The sequence below is a fragment of the Camelina sativa genome, chromosome 11 (genome assembly GCF_030686135.1).
Source record: "Camelina sativa cultivar CO46 ecotype springtype chromosome 11, ASM3068613v1".
NCBI lineage: Eukaryota > Viridiplantae > Streptophyta > Magnoliopsida > Brassicales > Brassicaceae > Camelina > Camelina sativa.
This window is the reverse complement of record NC_141890.1, coordinates 34,392,407-34,408,600: the sequence shown is the minus strand read 5'-3', so window position 1 is coordinate 34,408,600 and position 16,194 is coordinate 34,392,407. Positions and strand designations below refer to the sequence as shown.

The 16,194-nt window shown below is 38.6% G+C and overlaps 1 protein-coding gene and 1 non-coding gene across 2 annotated transcripts; both read left to right on the top strand.

Moving 5' to 3' along the window:
• The first annotated feature begins 286 nt into the window (after positions 1-286).
• Positions 287-1,069, top strand: LOC147934793 (uncharacterized). Its single transcript, XM_087472799.1, has one exon. The coding sequence runs from the start codon at positions 287-289 to the stop codon at positions 1,067-1,069; it is 783 nt and encodes a 260-aa protein (XP_087328925.1).
• Positions 1,070-9,532: 8,463 nt separating this feature from the next.
• Positions 9,533-9,639, top strand: LOC147934792 (small nucleolar RNA R71). Its single transcript, XR_015573306.1, has one exon. It is a non-coding gene; the product is annotated as a small nucleolar RNA R71 (small nucleolar RNA).
• Positions 9,640-16,194: the final 6,555 nt, after the last annotated feature.

Sequence of the window (16,194 nt, the reverse complement as noted above, 5' to 3'; positions counted from 1 at the left end):
TGTGACTATTTTTTTTTTGTTCTATAATGGTTGTTAGTATTATTGGCTATGAACAGTAAATAAATTATAAAGCGAGTTTGATTGATGTTTAATTCTGAGTTATTTATGCTTTGTGTCTGAGTTTGGTATATGTTATGGCTGATTTATTTTATGATTTATTGCTGAATTATATTTATCAGATGTTAATGGAGATTATTTCTGAAGAACAAGCAAGGGATTACCTCCAAGACTTTACCCAGAAGAAAAGTCTACTCTAGATGGTAAACAAATTAATAACAATTTCAAGATGTCAGATTTCCCTGAGATTAGGGATTCAATAGGAGAGGATACGTGGAAGAAAACGAAGGAAGTACCTATTGGAATAATTGCTAAGCTAGTTGATAGTGAATTCGTGTGGTCTAGTAAGATTGTACATTTCCTACTATGTAACCAGTTAAGGATACATAAGAAGGAGCTTTGGTTTCTTGTTGGTGGTCAACCTATCAGGTTTGACTTGAATGAATTTGCTCATATAACGGGGTTAAACATAGACCCGATGCCTACAGAAAAGTTTGAACCTAAAGAGGAATACAAAGCGTTCTTCAGACTTTTGAATGTGCCTGGTGGGGAAGGTCCAACGTTAGACGAACTCAGAGAAGGATTAAAAGTGTGCCAGGGATGGTTGCCTAATCCCCGTAGATGGTTGGGGCTGTTGTTTCTTCAAGCCATTGGACTTTATGCCTTGCATCATAACTCTAGAATACCATTTGAAAGTGCGGAAAGAGTTTTTGATGATGAAGCCATGAAGACTTATATGTGGGGTCGGTCAGCATTTGAACCTCTTGTTGATTCTACAAAGATGTTGAGGCCTACGGGAAAGTCGTACACCCTTAGTGGTTTTACACCCGTGTTACAGGTTTGGGCGTATGAGTCAGTCAACTGCTTTGGAGATCGATTTGGGAATGCAAAAACTGAAAATGGTGGCATATTGTTGCTTCGATGGGGTGGGAACCGAACACGTTCAACAATGGAATCGATAATTGCTGAAGAGATCAGAGCGCTTGGTGAGGTAAGGTTTATTAGTGGTTGAGTGATTGTTTAGTAATGACTGAGTTATGATTTCGTAATGGCTGAGTTATGTTTTGTGATGGCTGAGTTATGGTTTAGTAATGGCTGAGTTATGATTTTGTGATGGCTGAGTTATGATTTAGTAATGGCTGAGTTATGTTTTGTGATGGCTGAGTTATGATTTAGTAATGGCTGAGTTATGTTTTGTGATGGCTGAGTTATGATTTAGTAATGGCTGAGTTATGATTTAGTGATGGCTGAGTTAAAACTTACTAATGGGTTTCATAATCTCTTATGTTACAGCTGTGTGTGAGTAAAATGGTTATGAAGGATGATTTAAGGGAGCTATTTCATACGTGGCCAGATAAAGAAGACGACCCAACACTTGATCGACTGATCCAAGACATACATGAGGATAAGTTTGTTAAAGGTTTTTGGGATGTTAAGGGGAGTGATAAGAAGAAAAAGCTAAAAGCTAAAGCAGCTGTTGAGTCTGAATCTCCTCCCGCAAAGAAGCAGAAAGTCCATATTGTGGAAGTTTCCAACAGTCAAGGTGGTGAATCTAGTGAAGGAGCTGCACAGAAGAGGAAGAAGAAGAAGAACAGGTTTTTCCAACCAGGGTATCAATTCCCTATGCAGTTGTAGTACAAAAGGTTATCAATCCAAATGGTTGTTTATGCTAGCAGGAATGATGTAATCAGAACAATGCAAGTCAAGCCAAGCAATAATGGGGTTTTGTCTAACAATCCTAAAATAATAAAAGAAAGGAATATAAACAAGGAACCACACGACCTAAGCACTCGATGCAAGCATTCGAGTACATGATCGGATGGGGTGATCGAGTAAGCAAAGAAGGTATGAACAACTCGAGGGGTTACTCGAAGCAGGTGATCGTGTACCTGTTCGGGTAAGGGATCGAGTGATGAATAAAAATGCAAGCAATTAAAATACGAAAGCTTCTAAAGATGGGGTAATCGAATCCTAAGTGTTCCTGACCAATACGGATGTCTTACATGCCTCAAGCAAATATTCCCTAGACAATGAATCTCTAATATCTTGTTAAAACACTCTCGTGATAAAAACAATCAACCTTGATCACTCTCCTACCCAACTCTCGTTGGAGAAACAGGACCAAGCAAGCAATAAGAACCGATTCATTATTGTCAGTAAACCCCTTACTCATCTAATCTCTTAGGCTAAGTGAGTAAACCTCTAGCATTGGTTGATTCAAGCATTTCATCTACACCTCTCGGTGGTAAAATGCCCTAGATCTAATCTCACCCTCTCGGTTTGTTGACAGCATTAAGAACACCAATCTAGAAGGAAATCTATTAAACATATACAATCAAACTAAGACATCCTAACCAATCAAGAACACAAAATCATCTATCCCATCCCTAGAAACTTTACTACACTAGTCGAAATTCATTGCAAGAGAAACAAAACCATATACGAATGAAAATTGCATTGTAATAAACGATAGAGTAGAGAATAAAGAGTACAAAGTAGAGATCTAAAGAAATGACAAAAAGATATAAAATAAATCCTAACAAAAAGTGAAAAAATGTTTTGAGTCGCTCAGTTCTCTCACAGAAGCTCTCGCTCTCTGGTTTGAGGGTCTACGGCGTGCTCCTTTGCAAGGAAGAAGAGGAGGGATTTATATATGGAAACCCCTTTGACCTAGCTACCCAGTCCTGCCCGAGGGTCTACTCAATGGGGTGCACGAAGATGAGGTTGGGTTAATCCTGGGGTAGATCTTCGGGTTGTTCTTCCTGCTCTCGGATCCTACTCGATCGTGTTGGGGTTCGGACTGTTCTTCCAGCTTGATTGCTCCTTCGGGTACATGCTCGGATTTGTCCTTGTTTCTTCCCATTTTAGGCTCTAAAGCACCTGTTTTCATCCAAAGTTTGCAAATGCAAGAATGCAACACCCTAAATGGCCTAAAAGTGAATTGCTACAGTTAATGACCTAAAAATGCTAAGGTAAGGGTATAAACAATGCAAAATATGGACAAAAAAGGATGCTAAAAACATGCAAATTAGAGAATTATCAGACTCCCAAACTTAAATCTTGCTAGTCCTCTAGCAAGGAAGTAAGAGGGTGCCGTTCTAAAATGGGACTCATAACCTTTGGAGCTAAGCGAAGGATTCAAGCTATAGTCCTTAAAGATAGTTTAATGGTGCTAAGATCAATCAACATACTTACAAATATTTTTTTATGCTTATTACCATGCATCGATCTAGTTCAACCTCCAACTAAAAATAAAGACTTGCAATTCCAAAGACCATCTCTTTCACATTCATTTAAGTGTTTGGCGAATTCTTGCAAATGGAAGGTGAATCAAGCTCAATTGGTTTCAAGGGTAAGGCTTATTGGTAAGGTGGTTTCAAGCAAATTCTTTGGGTGGTTTTCTCTCAAAAGAATGAATGCTAGACAGTTGTGAAAATTATCTAAGATTGAGAACAATTTGGCCATACAAAGTTTAACTCTTGATAATCTACCCTTTTCTCATTCACTTTCTCTCTTTTTTTTATTTAAACCCCCTAGAATTAAACTACCCACAACCTTGATTTAAAACTCTTTTTCTTTTTTTTGTAATCCTTAAGGTTTAAACTTTAAACATCTAGCTCTCTTCTCTCTTTTTTTTTTTTTTTTTTCTTTCTTTGCTAAACTCCTAATATATATATATATATATATATATATATATATATATATATATTATTTTATTTTTTTCTTTTTAGGAGACTATAGCAAGAACTTTTTCTCTTTTTTTTTTTTACTTAGAGACTTAGAGTTACTTTATTCTAACCTTAGGGACTTCTTTTCCTCTTCTTTCCCCTCTGTTTTTTTTTTCTCAACCCCACCCCAAATAAACATGCTAACCACCTATCTTTCAAAACCGATTCTATATGCTAGTCCAAATGATTCTAACTTAGCTAAATCAAGAGCCGGTTCTTTGTCGTTCTCAATACTCTCAAGGTTTCACAACCTATAGCACAATGAAAAGGCCTCACTCAACAATTCATAACAAGGTTTGAAAGAATGGTTTGGGTTCAAGGGTAGGAAAAAAAAAACAAATCGGGTTAAACGAAAAGATTGGTAAAAATGGAGTGCTAACCCGAGTTTAGAGTTACCTTGAGCAAGTGTTCAAATTCCATAAGCAAGACAATTTTAAGTTCAAATTAAGTCCAATAATATAGAGATGATTCAATGTTCAAGCAAGTGGAGGAAGCATTCAAAAGACACAAGGTTCTAAACAAAGATTTTTCATTTTTTTCCAAAGATTGATCTAGCAACAATGAACTGTGATTAAGGGCTATAGCTTCAATCCTAAGGTTTGGCATTAAACAAGGTGGTTTTAATCATTGTCCCCTAAAATGCATATGCAACAATCCTATATGAAGCAAATTAGACTCAATCCTAATATGTAAATGCAACTACATGAACACTCAAATGCAACTACATGAACACTCAATCCTAATATGTAAATGCAACTACATGAACAATCATTTTTTTAAAAAAAATATTTTTTTGGGTTTTTTCAATGCACATAGATGCAGACTCAAATGAATAAAACTAGCATGCAAAAATTTGAAATAAGAAAATAAGAAAATAAAACACAATGTTATATAAATTCTAGGACCCTCCCCCAAACTTAAATTACACAGTCTCTGTGTAAATAAAAGTTGGAAAAAGAATCCAAGAATCACACAAAATGAAATGAAAACTAAATGCAATGTTATTTACAAAGATTGGATGAATGTGGTACCTCATGGGTTGGTGAAGAAGGAGGTTGTACCAGCCTCCATACTCGCCAACGTGTAGCCAGGGTCGTCGCCGGCTTCAGCAGGCTCCGGTATTTGCTCATCAGAGAGCTCGGTGATATGCACGGACGACTTGCTCGGACCAGCATCCGAGGAGTTGATCGGGTAAGTACTCGTGTAGGTCATCGGGTAAGGCATCGGGTAGTACGACGGGTATGGTGGAAGAGGCCCAGAGTGATCACCCGTATAGCCACTCGCAGGGTGCATCGAATATGGCATCGTGTACGGCATCTGGTAAGGCGGAGGGAAGAGTCCTGAGTAATCACCCGATTGCGTACTCGATGGGTACATCGGGTAGGGAATCATGTATCCCATCGGGTTAGGCATCGAATAGGCGTCTAAATGGCTTCTCCGTGATCCTCCGGGTCTTGTGACATCCTCCTCAGCTTGGGGCTTGTAGGATGATGCTCTGTGAGGTTCTGGAGGTGCTAATCCTCGGATTCCTCCCAATGGTCCGCTTCTTCCCATCCATGTGGGTGCATATGCCGAAGTGGGAGCTGACACACAGCTTGCCTTGTCTTGCAGCTCCTTGATCTGTCCTCCCATTACCTTCACTGAGCTAGTGAGGTCTTTTACCTTCTTTGCTAGGAACTTGTTCATCCTTTTCAGCCAGCCGATCCTCTTGTGAGCTTCCCTCACCCCAACAGGTTGCTTTTGAGAGCACACATACTCCTCAAAATCATACTCATCTGAGTTGTCTCCCTGTCCTTGCCCAGTCGTCTCTCCCTCTCCTGCCTCGGACTCCTCCTCTAGATTGTACAGCTCCTCCAAAGATGGTGTGAAGTCTATGTTGTCCCCTAGCCGGACTTTGGTGCACACGACGTTGGTAGGATAATTTGGGTGGCTCTGGCAGACAAACTTGAAGAGCAGCATGTCGTTTGGCCTCTCATAAGCCAAGAATCTCGCCAGGGTGAGGTAGTCGATGTCTAGCCATCTCGGCTCATGAACCACTCCCCTTAGGGGCACATCGCAAGCTACCAAAATTGGTGTGACCAATCCTCCTATGGAGATCTCTCCAGCTCCATCTCTCCTCTCAGTTTTCATTGCAGAGGACTTCAGGTAGAGGAACTGATCTAGCAGCACAAAGACCATGCTAGTATCCGCAGCATCTCCTACTAGTGGTGTACCATCCTAAGCATTGTCTAATACTCCACTCAAGGCAATGTCTAGCAGCTGGTGCTCATGTTCATTCACATTCCCAGTCTCCTTTCTAGCAAAAAGAGTGCAGGCGAGGGACTTGTGAAAATACCTCAAAACGGGGCTCCTTATTTGAGCGGATTTGGAGCTTGTGGACTTGTAGGGGAGCTTGTCCTCTATTGTCAGCCATAGGGACTTCATCTCCTCCTTGCTCACCTCCATGATTTCTCCACTCCCAGCCTTGAAACCATACAGCTTCTCCATCTCCTTGTAGGTAAGCCGGTACTCCTTGTTCCGCACAGCGAAAGTGATGAACCCGATCCCCCCATCGGGTAGTAGGGTCGGGTAATCTTCAAAATAGTGTAACTGTAGCATGAAGAGGAAGTGTACCGTCTCCTCCTCATAAGCCTCGAGGTTGGCTCGCATCATCTTGCCCAGGTGGCTCATGTTGAACAGGAACTCGACGTCTCTAGCGATGCCCAACTGCTTCATCGTTTCTCGGTGAGGGTAGCGGGTACCTACGAAACTCATCTTGCGGAAAACCTTGAAGAGCTTGGCCGGAGTCTCCACCTCCTTCTGCTTCAATCCCCGCGAGGCTTGGCGTGTGCGTTCTCTCTGCTCCTCCTCTCGGTCACGGTTCTCCTCCTCTGTGTCTCAATCTTCTTCTTCAGCCGCTCTCTCAGCCACCTTCTCAGCCTTCTCAGAAGCTGGTCTCTTCCCTCTTGCGACCGCGGCCCTGCTCCTTAACCGCGACATTTGGATCTCCTCTGGCTCTCCTCCACCAGCATCAGAATCGACCTCCATGGGGTCGGTAACAGTTCTCTCGGACGTAGACAGGTCCCTACGTCGAGGAGATCGGCAGACTGCGACAGATTCAGGATCGGGGCAGAGAACACGGGTGTCTACACGATCGGTTGCACGAGCACCGGTTCGGGTGACGGATCGGGTTGAGCATCGGGTTGGAGAAGCAAAACGTCCAGCCAGCGGTTGGGAATGCGGAACGTCTCCTCTGCCTTGGGATTCTCGAGGTTCGACGGTATCACCTCAGGTTGTAGCAGCGGCGGAGGTTGATCTTCTTCCCTTCCTTTGGTAGGTGTTCATCTTTTGTGCCATTATAGAATCCTTGAGAAAAAAGAAAAGCTAAACTCGAGATTAATAGGGTTAGTTCCCGAAAAGTCAAAGATCACTCGAGTTTGAGAGAGAATAGAAAGTAGGAAAACAAAAAGCTTTTAGGGTTGAGAGACTTATCGGTTTGTGCTGATGAGGGAGAAGGGTTCGAATCCCTTAAATAGAGTAGGGTTAACAACTTGGGCTTCACCGAGAGTGGGCTTGGTTTGCGGAATTTGGACTTCACTCGCCACCCGAGTATAGACACGATCAGGCGCGTCGAGTACGGTGTGGTGTTAGGTTGACCCTCGGGTTCCTCAATTTTTTTTTTTTTTTTTTTTTTAAATAATATGCAAAAATAGAAAATCAGGTAGAATAACAAAATAAAGGATACCTTTGGGACTTCCTCCCAAATGATCTTGTTTTTAGTCACTAAGCTTGACTCTTCATGCTCTTTTAAACATGGGATTTAGGAGGCAGAGGTTCTGGAATCGTCTCCACTGTAGCAGGCTGATCCAGTGGATTTTCCAAGTCTTGTCCAGGTTCCACAGCAAATGTGGTGTTGACTTATTCAAGATGTTTGACTTTTCTCTATTTTGTCTTAGTGGAAAAAGCTTGACCATCAATAGTTGGCCTCTTAACTCCCTTCTTGACATCAAACTCCATCTTGAAGTGCTCCCCATGCTCAATTCTGATCTTGTCTTGCTTCACCACAATTACTGCACCTACTGTTGCCAAGAATGGTCTCCCTAGGATCAGTGGATCGTCTGGTTCCTAATCCATATCAAGGATCATGAAATCAGTGGGGACTTCCACCCTTCCAATCCTGAGAGGCAAATTTTCCAGGATCCCAATCGGATGTCTGATTGTTCTATCAGCTAGAACCAAATACAGACTACTAGGTTTAAAACTGTTGAAACCCATTTTGTTGGCAACTGACAGTGGCATGATGCTGACTGAGGCTCCTAGGTCGCACAAGCAATTTTTGAAAATCCGAAGTCCTAACGAGCATGGCAAAGTATAAGAGCCAGGATCTTTCAATTTTTCCTCGATTCGCAGCTCAGGGTCTAAACACACTCCACTCCTGAGAATCTTATATCCAATCTCCTTGACAGCTTCCTTAACCTCAATCTCCAGCTGAGCTGCCTCTTTGGTGAGCTCCTCTTGAAGTTCGTGTGGTGGCAGAAGTTTAGGAGGTAGAGCTTTACGTTTGGCCATACGCTCTGCAAGCGCCTCCAGTTGGATGTCAAGAGCAGCATTGAACCTTTCCTCTAGTTCCCCTTCTGCTGCTACAGGTAGTTGAGGTTGATTTGTCATCTGAACGTCTATTCAATGCATCATCCGATCACCATCATCGGGTAAGTCATCGGGTTCTGCCTCGGGTGGTTCCTCGATTTGTGATTCTCGAACAAGTGCTCGATCAGTCTCCTCGGGTAAAGGCTCGGGTTCATACTTGGATATGTAGTACTGATACTCATTCGTCCCATAATGATCTGTAGCCTCCCCATCTTGAATATCATTGTCCTCAGTGAGGTAGTCCTCAAAGCCATCGTCGAGGAAAATGGCATGTGCAGTGGCATAATCCTTTGGGTTCTGAACAGCTTTACCAGGAAGCTGGTTGATCTTTGGAGCTGGTTGGTTGTTGTGGTGGCCTTCTAGGTACCTCAATTTAGTATTGAGCGAATCGTACTTGGCAGTTAAGTCATTGTATCCGGAATCGATCTTGTTGCTTATCTCCGCAAATCGTTTTGCGGTATCCATAGCAGCGGATGCCTGGTTTTGAATCATCTCCTGAATTAGGCCACGTAGGTCAGCTTCTTGGGATTGGTGCTGCGGGCCTTGCTGTTGTTGGAATCCAGGTGGTGCAATGGGTTGGTGGTAATTTCCAGAATACTGCTGCTTAGGGGCATAGCCTTGGTTGTATTGAACAAAAGGTTGTTGTTGGACCTGGTTCCCTTGAACTGCTGATGGGTAGGTTTGGTTTTGAGGATTGGCAACATTCGGATTACGGTAGGACAGATTCGGATTTGGCTTGTAGTTGTTGTACCCTTTGTTATAACCTCCTTGGTTGTTGATGTAGTTCACATCCTCTATTTGAACATTCTCCCCATCTTGTTGTAAATACTGCTCTTCCTCTGATATTGCATGAACATGCTGCTGTTGGCTGTAGTTTATCGAGCTTGTCATTGAGGGCTTTCATGTCCCTCTTGTACTTGGCATCTTTCTCTCCTGTAGATCGCACAGTACGATCGTATTCCTCATTATAATGCCCATCAGATTGATCCAAGTTCTCTACTAGGTCCCAACCTTCATCAACATCCTTGTTGAGGAAGTTACTATTGCTTGCGGTGTCCAGCAACATCCGTATCTTGGGGACCACTCCTCTGTAAAGTGTACTCAGCAATGAAGCATTGCCGAAGCCGTGATGAGGGCATCTGGTGGTGTATCCCTTGAAACGTTCCTAAGCTTCACTGAACGTCTCATTGTTCTTCTGAACAAAGCTGGAAATATCATTTCGCAGCCTTGCGGTTCGGGAGTTGGAGAAGAATTTGGCCAGAAACGCCTTCTTGCATGCTTCCCAAGTGGTGATGGACTCCTTGGGGAGTGATTTCTCCCAGATGTGTGCTTTGTCTCCCAAAGAGAATGGGAAAAGCCTGAGTTTGAATTCATCCTCACTAACTTCATTTATCTTGGTGAGGCTACCGGGCCTTTTGGCAAAACTAAAGACAACACAAGGTCCACCAGAAGTTCCACCCAAAACGCATCATAACTACTCTGTCACCAGTCCTCCGGTAATGTCTGATTTATGTTAATTTTATGGCTGATTTTCCAGAATGTTTAGGTTGAGTTATCATTATCTTAATTTTCTTCGCTATGTTATACAGGTAAAGAAATTTGGTCATGACAGTGGTTTGGCTGGGATCAGTAAAAATCTGAATACTGAGTTTGATAAAGATGATCCTCTTGATTTCATTGAGAAGTCTCCAGCTGTTACGAAACCAACTGCTACGAAACCACGACCTTACACGAGGAAAAATGCCAAAGAAATAGAGGCAAAAAAGGCCAAAGAGTTGGCGGCAAAGAAGGCAAAAGCTGATGAGGTTGTGGATAATCAGCAAAAGAAAAGAGGTAGAAAGTCTACTAAGCCTACTAAGCCTACTAATCCTACTACTAAGCCTACGTACTACCGTGAGGCCGTTGCAATTTGTAGAACCTGAAGAAAAAGCTAAGGAAAAGCCGAAGCTGATGCAGACGCTGGTTCCGACGCTGCTGACAACAGTGTATGTGAGATGACATAACAGTTTATGGCTGAAAACGAATACCTTGAACTTGAATCAGAGGAAGATGAGGAGGAAAAGATTAGGCTTGATAGAATTAAAGCTATAAGGCTGGAGAGTGTTAAGCTGTCCCCCCCCCCCCCCGGATGGGAGTGCATTGAATCCACAACAAGATCATCCAGCAAGGATTTTTCCTTATATTGGAACAACGGACTGACGTGCATGAGGAAGAACTGTGTACCTGCAGGTGGAATATATGATCCTCTGGCACCTGTTGATCCGGCCAAGTTGCAAAAACTTATGGAGTACCTAAAGACAGCCGAGTATGACCCTTTAGAGCCTTTTGTTTTTAATAAGTTAATCACAGCTTGTTAACATTATATTAACCTGTGTTTATTTGTTTGTTAGGAATCAACTTTTAGGCAAGGCAACAGTCGAAATTGAATTCTATAGGGCTCTCATCACCGAAAGAAAGAACTGGCTAGTGAAGGACACCGAATTTGGGTGGCTGTCTGATGAAGTAAGTTTAACTTGATGTCTAAGTTATTATTGTTTACGTCTGTGTTATGAAACACAAAGGCTTAGTTATTGTTGTCGTTATTTGAGTTGTTGTTTACTATTCAGTGTTATTTTTTTTACAGCACATGGGCGCGTTAATGAGACTCCTCAAGATTAGGTACAAACGAGATCCCTGTCCATTCCACAACAAACGCATTGCGTTTATAGACCCGTGGTTCACCAGTATGATGGTTCGTGACTATGCACAGTTCGTGATAAAACCCAAAATGTTTAAATTCAAGGGCAATAGTTACGAAGAGTTTGTTAATGGTTTGATTCCACAAGATCAACCGACTAATATGAAGTGGATAGAAGATGTGGATCACCTGTATATTACTCCACAAACTGGAAGCGATCACTAGGTGGCGCTGCACGTGGATCTCATCAAGGGGCATATTGATTGCTATGATAGCATCGTGGGACAAGTAACCAAAGAAAGTGAGAGTAGAATATTGAATGCTTGTAAGGCGTTTACGCGGATGATTCCAGCAATGATAAACGATCTAGTTCCTCACAAATATCGTACACCTAGTTTCAGTCAGTTTACCTTCAGGAGGAGTGTCTCCAAGGTCCCTCAAAACGTACATGTAGGTGATTGTGGCGTGTACGCTTTAAAGTTTGTAGAATGTCTAGCGCTTGGTTTGTCTTTCGATGGCATCTGTGATCAAAATATCCAGGCTATACGTGTTAAAATGGCAGCAGATATCTACGATGAGGCACCTAATTTTATGAATCAGTTTGAATAATGCATTATGTCCTTTGTTTTGTTTCTTTTGTTATGAATTGTACTTGGATATGTATAACATTTGGATTTCTTTTGGTAGGAATTGTACTTGGATAAGAAAGTCCTTTGTTTTGTCTATTTTCAAAGTTATGGCTGATTTACAGTTAAGTTACGGCTGAGTTATATACTTCACACGGCTGAGTTATAAGTTAATATGAAATAAATATATATGTTACTGCTGAGTTACGAATTACAGTTGAGTTATGTACTTAAACGGCTGAGTTATGGTGGTACGGCTGAGTTATGAGATATGATTTCGTTCTGTCAGGTTCCTAATAAATTATCCAATTACAACGTCTCTCAATATTACAAAAAGTGATTTAGTCTTTAGTAATTAATTATGTGCCTGCTCAGATCCACACGCATAATAAATTCATAAAGTCAGCTTGTCTCATAATATATTATTCAAAATAATTGAAAAATTTGAATCCAAATTTTGAATAAAAGAAATTAAAAAAATTCCCAACAATTGACTATATGGCTGAGTTATTGACTTAAACGGCTGAGTTATGAAATATTTGTAAATTAAAATTATTAGAACTCAAATTTTAAATTTAGAATGGAAATATGAATATTAATATTATTATAAGCAATAAAAAGTAATAATTATAGACAAAGAGTGATTTTTAAACATTCTGATCAGAATTTGTAAAACATTCGAAACCTGACATTTAGGGGTTAGGGTTAGGGTTAAGGTTAGGGTTAGGGTTTGAGTAACATTATGGGTTTTAATTTAACAGTTTGGTATTGGTTCTAATGTGTTTGGTTTAAGGTGGTAATTTGGATATACTAATATGATAACCATTTGAATATTTTAAAATTCTTTTGAAATTACTTTCCGGTTATTTACGGTTATGGGTCGGTTAGATGAATATATAACCATAAATAACCCAAAATATATTGTACTTAAGTAGATTAACCTAATATAACCGAAAGGAATCAAAAATAACTGAAAATAACTAAAAATAATATATTGTATTTTTTCGGTTTGGTCGGTTATTTAGTCATTCTAAATTGAGGGTTGGCTGAGTATCGTTAATTATGGCTGAGTTATGATAAAGAAATGGCTGAGTTAGAAAATAGATTGATAAAACACTACTACATAGAGAGTTCATACTAATTCCAAAAAAAAAAAAGAGATTGAATAAGCTCACAGATACTTGTTCAAGCTCTCGTCGATTCATGTGACGGCTGAGTTATCACAAGAAACAATCTGAAACTAAATGGCTGATTTATATGAATTGACGGCTGAGTTATATTATTTACGGGAAAACGAAAGATCTCATCGATTCATGTGATGGCTGAGTTATAGTGAGTTATGGATGAGTTATCACAAGAAACAATCTGAAAGTAAATGACTGATTTATATGACTTGACGTCTGAGTTATATTATTTACGGGAAAACGAAAGGTCTCGTCGATTCATGTGACGGCTGAGTTATAGTGAGTCATGGCTGAGTTATTACACAAATAAAACAAATCTCCCTTACCACAATACTACATCCGACAATTTTTCATATTGTGCCCAACTTGTTTACATCGCAAACATGCGTGTTGCTTCCTAGGGCGTTTATTTCCAATGGTATCTTCCAAAGATATTTTAATCCTAATCTTGTTCACAACAATCGGAGGCAAGCACGGTTGATTATCCACAACTTCAGGAACATGGACTGATGAATCTGGAGGCATGATTGAATCATCCCATCCGTTAACTAAAAAGACACTCCTAAATTTCGGATCGCACAGGGATATACGAGAAACATTCATATGCTCTGCAGCTTTGATTTCATGGATGCATGGTATTTTCTCGTGGTCGAAACGACGACATGTGCATTTTCTAGATCCAAATTTACAACATGCAAAGATGTTCCATATGTCACTTGCACACGTACAGCATCAATCTTTTGTACATCTATAAGTCTTGCTGCGGTGACACGGGTCTAGTAGAGAGTAGAACAAAATATTGAAACTTGAAAATTTTAAAAGATTCAAATATTAAAAATATTTAAACTTCATTGAATGTTTTAAAACATTAGAATTACTTAACCTCCATAGAAATTTGAAGACATTATATCTATACTAATAAAAAGTTGAAGCTATAAACTCCTAAAGGTGTCCATATAGGATTTTTAAAAAATCAATAAGAATTAGATACTTCACTAATAACATTTTTGAAAATATAGTAGTAATCTATATATTAAGATTTTTTTAGAACAAAAAAAAAGTAAAATCTATAGAAATAAAAGAAATATTTACAACATCCCACATCGGCTAGACAATGGCTGAGAACCATTATAAATAAAACTAATATGTTTTTAACTATAAATTTATCAGGTTTGCTTGATTTATGCTTATTTATCAGGTTTCCAAATTTAAAAGTTTTATTTAATTTATTTTAGAAAATTAAAATATATAAAGGTTTAAATATTTATTATAGAATATTTAGAAATATTATAAATACCTCCATAAAAATGTGAAAAAATTATAACTATTTAAACTCTATAAAAAGTTAAAGTGTCATTAATATTTAACTCTAAAAAAATAAAATGTTACAAATATTTAAACTACATCTAAAGTTTGAAATATTTTAAAATTTTAATCTCTATTAAAAAATTTAAATTTTAAGAATGACTAAATATTAGATATTTTAATATCTTGAAAATATCTTCTTATCTCTGTTTGTGCTTTATATATCTTATGAGCTGTAAAACATGTTTTTGTGTATGACTTTACAGATGATTTGATACTTTTGCAGTAAAATTTTTATTGTCAAGTCTAAGAAATAAAGATTGACGTCGCAAGACCTTGGTTTGATGTTATTGAGTTTAAAGAAGAAGGATTGACGAAAAGTATAAATTTTTTTTTAACTATATATGTGTTTATATTACTTTCTCTGCAAGTAAAGATTTTGGTTTGAGAAGTTTCAAACCGTGTGGATCTAAAACCGAATAAGTATATGGATGAAATTATCAATAATTGGGTGCATGTGTTGACTATGCTGGTCTTCATGAATTGCACAATTTTTATGAGAAAAGAAATGATTTTGGTCTTGGAGTTGGATGGGTTAACAAGTTGTGTGGTAGTCTAAAAAAAAGGTTCTTTAGTGGAAGAATGTGAAGAAGTTGACGAGGAAGAACAAGAAGAAGAGTATAACGAATAACCAGACGGTAAAAGTAATGATGACAACTACCATAAAATTTGACAGTTAAAATGACAAGAAAAAATATGAAGAATAAGAAAACATTGAATAAAAAACACGAAAACATAGGTGATAGCGATCAATTAAATATGAAAAACGAGATAAATTCATGATTATAAAATTGTTCCGTTTTTTGGTGGTCAAAGAAATGGTTTAGGATATGTGAGGTCACCAGTTTGATCCGCTTCGCCTGCACGTCGAGTTAAATTCATGATTTTAAAGCACAACTGATTTTTATATTTTTATAAATTGTGTATCTGAAATTTAATTTTTTCCTTAATAGTAATTTAAAGTTTTATATAAGATAATATTTCATTACCGTCATCAATTATATATAATTTTTATCAAAATATATCAAATAAAACCACACTACGCGTGGGTTCAAAACCTAGTAAACTTAAGAGATATGTATGTAATATTATATTTAAAATATATATGATATTTTATGATTTGAATATATATATATATATATAGATATATATTTTGCCGAAAAAAAAAATATATATATATATATATATAAATGCATGTAAAAAAGATATGGTTTGGTAATAAAGATATGCATTCAAAGATATGGTTTTATTTCCTTTTCAAGTTTGGTTTGGAAATTCTGTTTCAATTATTTCCTTTTGTATAATTGAAGCTTCTTGTGGATCCAATAAAATTGCAATTTAATGCATTAATTAACAAATTGCAGCGGATGGAAAAAGAGAGAAGCCTCTTCTTCTCTAGGCTGGAAATGAATACCACAAGTACAACTACAAAGTAAATACATATCAAGGTTGAAGGACTCTTTTAGAAGCCACTTCTTCCCTAGTTCGACGTTTATCTTACACATATGACCCTAGTACAGACTACCGAATACATGCAAATTAAACCAATCACAAAACCTTGGAATATCGATTCTTGACTTCAGTGTGTCTTTTGATTTGTCTTTGACATTCATAACAGTATACATGACGTTGTCCAAAAATATCTTCTTCATATGTATTTAGTCAAGATTGTGTCGTATCGTAAGATTCTTCCAATAAGATAGTTCCCAAAATATGCTTTTTTGTGCCACTTATGCCATTCATCAGTGACTTTTAGCCGTCAGCCTTTACCTAATGACCATTATTACTAACATCAAAAGTTTTAGGTGGTTCAACATGTCGTATCCCGCTCATCTAGAACTTTTCCACTAGTCAAAGATTAAAGTGGGTACTCCTTAACTGTGTACTTTTCCTTTCAGAAAAACTTCTTGTTTCCGTAAAGAATGCCCTAC